The sequence below is a fragment of the Chiloscyllium plagiosum genome, chromosome 24, assembly GCF_004010195.1.
Source record: "Chiloscyllium plagiosum isolate BGI_BamShark_2017 chromosome 24, ASM401019v2, whole genome shotgun sequence".
NCBI classification, from domain to species: domain Eukaryota; kingdom Metazoa; phylum Chordata; class Chondrichthyes; order Orectolobiformes; family Hemiscylliidae; genus Chiloscyllium; species Chiloscyllium plagiosum.
The window spans coordinates 6249725-6256918 of NC_057733.1; the positions used below are offsets into that span (position 1 = coordinate 6249725).

Here is a 7194-nt window from a genome sequence, read left to right on the forward strand (position 1 = left end):
ATGTTGCCAGGGTTGGAGGATTTGAGCTATAGGGAGAGGCTGAACAGGCTGGGGCTGTTTTCCCTGGAGCATCGGAGGCTGAGGGGTGACCTTATAGAGATTTACAAAATTATGAGGGGCATGAATAGGATAAATAGACAAAATCCTTTCCCTGAAGTTGGGGAGTCCAGAACTAGAGGGCATAGGTTTAGGGTGAGATATAAAAGAGACCTAAGGGGCAACTTTTTCATGCAGAAGGTGATACGTGTATGGAATGAGCTGCCAGAGGATGTGGTGGAGGCTGGTGCAATTGCAACATTTAAGAGGCATTTGAATGGGTATATGAATAGGAAGGGTTTGGAGGGATATGGGCCGGGTGTTGGCAGGTGGAACTAGACTGGGTTGGGTTATCTGGTCAGCATGGACGGGTTGGACCGAAGGGTCTGTTTCCATGCTGTACATCTCTATGACTCTATGACTCCTGGACTTCATAAATAGAAACAAAGTCCAAAAGCAAGGAAATTATAACGGAGCTTTATAAAATAGTGGTATGGTCTCAAGAGGAATACTGTGTGCAATTCTGGGTATCAAAACGGATGTGATATTTTTGGAGAGACTGCAGAAAAGTCTGTGAGTGGTAGGAGACTTCAGTTCCATGGGTAGGTTGGAGCGGCTGGGACTGCTCATGTTAGAGGTGAAAGGTTTGGAGGAGATTTGATATCAGTCTGCCGAATCATGAGGGGCCTGGTCATAGTCAATAGAAATGGCAGGAGAAGCAAGACCGGAGGGCAGAAGGGAGATAATGAGGACTGCAGATACTGGAGAGTCAGAGTCGCAAAGTGTGGTGCAAGACCAGAGAGCTCCACATTAAAGATGATTAGCAACAGAACCAGACGTACCAAAGGGAATAAATGTTTTCACACAGCAGGTGGTTAGGATTCGCCTGAGAATGTGGTGCGGACAGATTCAATTGTGGCTTTCAGAAGGGAATTTGAGAAGCGCCTGAGGGAAAGACATTGCTGGTCTACAGGAGAATGAGACTAGCTAAATTGTTCCTGCAAAGGGCCAGCATTAATGTCTTCTTTGGTGTTATCCATCAGTGAGTACATTCCATAAAGGAATTTTCCTGGAATTGGCAAGAGATGTGAGCAGTATTACTTGGAGACCTGTTGCAACATCTACTCGCAACCATCTGGATGTAGGGATTATAGTCATTGTGTCAGAGATGTACAGCCACGGAAACAGACCCTTCGGTCCAACCCGTCCATGCTGACCAGATATCCCAACCCAATCCAGTCCCACTTGCCAGTCCCTGGCCCATACCCCTCTAAACCCTTCCTATTCATATACCCATCCAAATGCCTTTTAAACGTTGCAATTGTACCAGCCTCCACCACATCCTCTGGCAGCTCATTCCATACACGTACCACCCTCTGTGTGAAAAAAGCTGCCCCTTTGGTCCCTTTTAAATCTTTTCCCTCTCACCCTAAATCTATTCCCTACTCTAGGGCAAAGGCCGTGTCTATTTACCTTGCTCATACCCCTCATGATTTTATAAACCTCTATAAGTTCACCCCTCAGCCTCTGACGCTCCAGGGAAAACAGTCCCAGCCTGGTCAGCCTCTCCCTATAGCTCAAACCCACCAACCCTGGCAATATCCTTGAAAATCTTTTCTGAACCTTTTCAAGTTTCACAACATCCTTCCAGTTTAATACAAATAATGCCAAACTGCAGAGTGTGGTAAACTATAAGCCGCATTACTAAAATCTGCAGGAGAGCAGAGACAACTTAGATGTGATAAAAAGATAAAGTTCAAATGGCCATCTTACAGGCAAAAAATTAAAGAGGTTGGACTAATATCTTCTCAGGGACAAGGGTAATTCTCTCCCTTCAAGATATTCTTGGAGCAGAATCTATAAATTATCTTACAATGAAATGTGCAGTTGTTTGAAAAAGAGGAATATTAGAAATTATGCTAATTAAGTAGGGGTTAGTGAGCAGTGGCTTGGGCATTAGACGGGAAGGTAATGTAGCTGAAAGTGGGTGGAATTTCAGACAGGAAATCTGGAATTTTGGATTTACTTTTACACTGTGGAACTTTAACACCATAATGTACCTTTATTTAGGTTTCACAGAAAATGTTAGCGTGATTGGTGTTCTGTCAGGCGGGCAGATCTCCAGAAAAGTCTGGATTAGTGGTGCTGGAAGAGCACAGCAGTTCAGGCAGCATCCAAGGAGCAGCGAAATCGACGTTTCGGGCAAAAGCCCTTCTTGCCCGAAACGTCGATTTCGAAGCTCCTTGGATGGTGCCTGACCTGCTGTGCTCTTCCAGCACCACTAATCCAGAATCTGGTTTCCAGCATCTGCAGTCATTGTTTTTACCTCCAGAAAGGTCTGTAGAGCCAAGGCAGATGTATGCCTGAGAATGGGGAAAGAGGTTGATCCCGGAAGAGAGGAAAGGATTGATCCCTCACCCATCCACCCCACCCCCCCCCAGCTCCCCCCCCCGCCGGGTGAGGGACGGTCTGATTTTGGATCCTAGGGTTTTTTCAGAGTCGCAAATGGTGCTGAACATTGTACAATCATCGGATAAGTTGGTGTCGAATTTTAGATTTATAAATTTTCCATTTTTAATAAATGTCTTTTAAAAAATGTTTGTGTCTTAATATCCAACCAAGGCTCCTGTTGGGGAATGATGCTGAAGCAGATTTGATGGGGTCAGTTTCCAAGTGATTTTCTGTGATTTTATTATTTCATTGTAATAAGTCTCTTCAATCAACTTGGACAAAAGAAAATGTCCCCTTTCCTGGTTTAACAACACTTTATTGCATTTGGGGTCAATACATCACTTTGGGAAAGACACTGAAAGTCAACGTTTAATAGACACAACAAGATGAGCATCATTTAAAATTACCTGTTGTAAATCCGATGAGCACCATCACCATCAGTATCACAAATGTCAAAAATTTCTCCAAAATAATCTGTGAAGCAATTTTAAAAAGCTGTTAATTTAACACTTTTCCCAAAGGAGGTGGTATATTGTATATGTGTCTGTACTGTTAACAAGGAGTAGTTGCCTAGCGACACCATATATTGGACATTTAGGACCCAGCTACCCATGAATTTCGTATTAACAGAGTAAAGGATATGGGGCGCTATCTCCATGATAACAGCAGATGAAAGAATGTTACATGGAAGCATCATCAATCACTATCACCAACTGTTTCTTGTCGACTACAACATTTTAAAATTCTATCAAAAGGTTTTACAAAAATCATCAAAACAAAATATATCCACGTTTGGTATGCAGCATACAACCTGAGGTCTGAATTTTCCACATTCATCTCCACTTGGCTGACTGTGAATTGAAAATATGGCAATCCAGACTAGGAATAGGCCATTTTATCCCAACAGTACGACCAAATGATTCCAGTCAGAAGTAACAAGACACCAGTTTATAGTCCAACAGGTTTATTTGAGATAACAAGCTTTTGGAGCACTGCCCCTTGGTCAGGTGATGGTACTGAAAGTTGTGATTTCAACCTGGTGTCATGTGACTTTGTCCACCCCAGTCCAACCCCAGCACCTCCACAAAACAATTCCAACTGAGTGGATCTCTATCTCAACTCGATTGTCCCACCTTTGTCCCATTTCCTTGGCACCCTCATCTTACAAAAATCAAGGGATTTCAATCTTGAAAGTTCCAATTCAGCAGAGAGTTCCAGATTTTGACTACAGCTTGAAAAGCAAGTTCACTCTTGAATGGCCTGACTCTAGCTTTAACATTAAGGGCTGGAAATCCACAGGTAGCTCCCTGGTCAGCCAGCAGATGAAACATCCTTTACCCTGACCTAGCTGCAGACCACTCATTTCCAGCTGTTGGAGGGGAGACAGTGATGTTGTAATAATGGACTAGTACTGAAGGTACTCAGTCTAATTTCTGAGAATATGTATTCAAATCCTACAATGACAATTGGCGAAATCTGAATTCAGTTAATAAAGCTGGAATTGAAAGCCAGATGGTGCAGCAGGCCTGTGGGGATGAATGGAGAAATTCAACTGGACTCACTGGACCCAAAATCTCCTCAGATACTGCCAGACCTGCTGAGTTTCGAAAGCAATTTCCATTTTTGTTTTAGATTTCCAGCATCCCCAGTTGTTTTTATTTTTGAGGAATGAACAGCCTGCTTCAGTTCCGAATGCACCAGGTCAAGTCATGCACCTCAGCGCAAGCCACGTGCAGTGTGCCCAATCACCTCGCAATAACTGCAGGTCTCCAATACCAGCAGCTCATCCTGAATTACTTGCACATCCTTGAGGCACAGAGATGTACAGCACGGAAACAGACCCTTCAGTCCAACTCATCCATGCCAACTAGATGTTCTAAATTAGTCTAGTCCCATTTGCCAGCACATGGTCCATATCCCTTCAATCCATTCCTATTCGTGTACCCATCCAGATGCCTTTTAAATGTTGTATTTGTACCAGCCTCCACCACTTCCTCTGGCAGCTCATTCCATACACGTACCACCCTCTGCCTGAAAAGGTTGCCCCTCAGATTCCTTTTAAATCTCTCAGTTTAAACCTATGCCCTGTAGTTTTGGACTCTCCTACCCTGGGGAAAAGACCTTGACTATTAACCCTATCCATGTTCCACATGATTTTGTAAACCTCTATAAGGTCACCCCTCAGCCTCCGACCCTCCAGGGAAAACAGCCCCAGCCTCTCACTATAACTCAGATCCTAACTCAAAGCAGGTGTTTGACATGCTTGCCTTTATTAGGTAAAAACAATGACTGCAGATCCTGGAAACCAGATTCTGGATTAGTGGTGCTGGAAAAGCACAGCAGTTCAGGCAGCATCCGAGGAGCGGGAAAATCAACATTTCAGGCAAAAGCCCTTCATCAGGAATACATGCAGAGAGCCTGAAGGGTGGAGAGATAAATGAGAGGAGGGTGGGGGTGGGGAGAAAGTAGCATAGAGTACAATAGATGAGTGGGGGAGGGGATGAAGGTGATAGGTCAGGGAGGAGGGTGGAGTGGATAGGTGGAAAAGAAGATAGGCAGGTAGGACAAGATATGGGGACAGTGCTAAGCTGGAAGTTTGGAACTGGGGTGAGTTGGGGGAAAGGGAAATGAGGACCGGAGTCTGTGTGGGATGAGTTGCTTGCCTTTATTGGTCATTGCAGTGAACAGAGGAGTTTGGCTGCAGCTGTACAGGACATTGTTGAGGCCAATTCAATTTTAGGATACTGTATTCAATTCTGGTCTCCCTGCTACATGAAACAAGTTGTGAAAGTTGAAAGGGTTCAGAAAAGATTTACATGGATGTTGCCAGGTCTGTAGGATTTGAGTTATAGAGAGAGGCTGAATAGGCTGGGGCTGTTTTCCCTGAAGCATCGGAGGCTGAGGGGTGACCTTACATGACGGCATGGGTAAGAAAAAAGACAAGGTCTTTTCCCCAGGGTAGGGGAGCCCAAAACTAGAGGGCAAAAGAGTAAAGTGAGGGAGTTAAAAGGTTTCCGAGGGTCAACATTTTCAACCAGAGGGTGGTATGTGTATGGAATGAGCTGCCAGAGGAAATGGTGGAGGCTAGTACAATGGTAACATTTAAAAGGCATCTGGATGAGTATATGAATAGGAAGAGTTTGGAGGGATATGGGCCAAATGCTGGGAAATGGGACTAGATTAATTTAGGATATCAGGTCAGCACGGATGAGTTGGACCGAAGGGTCTGTTTCTGTGCCGTACATCTCTATAACTCTATAACTCTATGTTACATATTTGGTTTTTCAAAAGACTATGAATAATAGGATGGTTATGGTAGGAGATTTTAACTTTGCAAACATAGATTGGGACTGCCATCATGTTAAGGGATGAGATGGAGAGGAATTTGTTAAGTGTGTACAAGACAATTTTCTGATTCAGTATGTGGATGTACCTACGAGAGAAGGTACAAAACTTGACCTACTCTTGGGAAATAAGGTAGGGCAGGTGACTGAGGTGTCAGTGGGGGAGCACTTTGGGGCCAGTGACCATAATTCTATTAGTTTTAAAATAGTGATGGAAAAGGATGGACCATATCTAAAAGTTGAAGTTCTGAATTGGAGAAAGGCCAATTTTGACGTTATTAGGCAAGAACTTTCAAAAGCTGATTGGGGGCAGATGTTTGCAGGTAAAGGGACGGCTGGAAAATGGGAAGCTGCAGAAATGAGATAACGAGAATCCAGAGAAAGTATATTCCTGTCAGGGTGAAAGGGAAGGCTGGTAGGTATAGGGAATGCTGGATGACGAAACATATTGAGGATTTGGTTAAGAAAAAGAAGCATATGTAAGATATAGACAGGATAGATCGAGTGAATCCTTAGAAGAGTATAAAGGCAGTAGGAGTATACTTAAGAGGGAAATCAGGAGGGCAAAAAGGGGACATGAGATAGCTTTGGCAAATAGAGTTAAGAAGAATCCAAAGAGTTTTTACAAATACATTACGGACAAAAGGGTAACTAGGGAGAGAATAGAGACCTTCAAAGATCAGCAAGGCAGGCTTTGTGTGGAGCCACAGGAGATGGGGGAGATACTAAACGAGTATCTTGCATCAGTATTTACTGTGGACAGGAAATGGAAGTAATAGAATGTTGGGAAATAGATGGTGACATCTTGAAAAATGTCCAGATTACAGAGGAGGAAGTGCTGGATGTCTTGAAATGCATAAAGGTGGATAAATCCCCAGGACCTGATGAGGTGTACCCTTGAGCTCTGGGAAGTTAGGGAAGTGGTTGCTGGGCCTCTTGCTGAGATATTTGTATCATCGATAGTCACAGGTGAGGTGCCGGAAGACTGGAGGTTGGTTAATGTAGTGTCACTGTTTAAGAAGGGCTGTAAAGACAAGCCAGGGAACTACAGACCGGTGAGCCTGACCTCGGTGGTGCGCAAGTTGTTGGAGGGAATCCTGAGGGACAGGTTGTACATGTATTTGGAAAGGCAAGGACTGATTAGGGATAGTCAACATGGCTTTGTGTGTGGGAAATCATGTCTGACAAACTTGATTGAGGTTTTTGAAGAAATAACAAAGAAGATTGATGAGGGCAGAGCGGTAGATGTGATCTATATGGACTTCAGTAAGGCATTCAACAAGGTTCCCCATGGGAGACTGATTAGCAAGGTTAGATCTCATGGAATACAGGGAGAACTAGCCATTTGGATACAGAACTGGCT

The 7194-nt window shown here is 43.9% G+C and overlaps 1 protein-coding gene across 2 annotated transcripts in view; it reads right to left on the reverse strand.

Annotated features, from left to right (window-relative positions):
* The window catches only part of LOC122562003 (transient receptor potential cation channel subfamily V member 6-like), a 52780-nt gene that overhangs the window by 7337 nt on the left and 38249 nt on the right, over positions 1 to 7194 (reverse strand). For both annotated transcript variants that reach the window (XM_043714373.1, XM_043714372.1), the window contains one exon: positions 2895 to 2961. In XM_043714373.1, coding sequence (XP_043570308.1) covers positions 2895 to 2961 — 67 coding nt within the window. The remainder of the gene's footprint in view (positions 1 to 2894; positions 2962 to 7194) is intronic.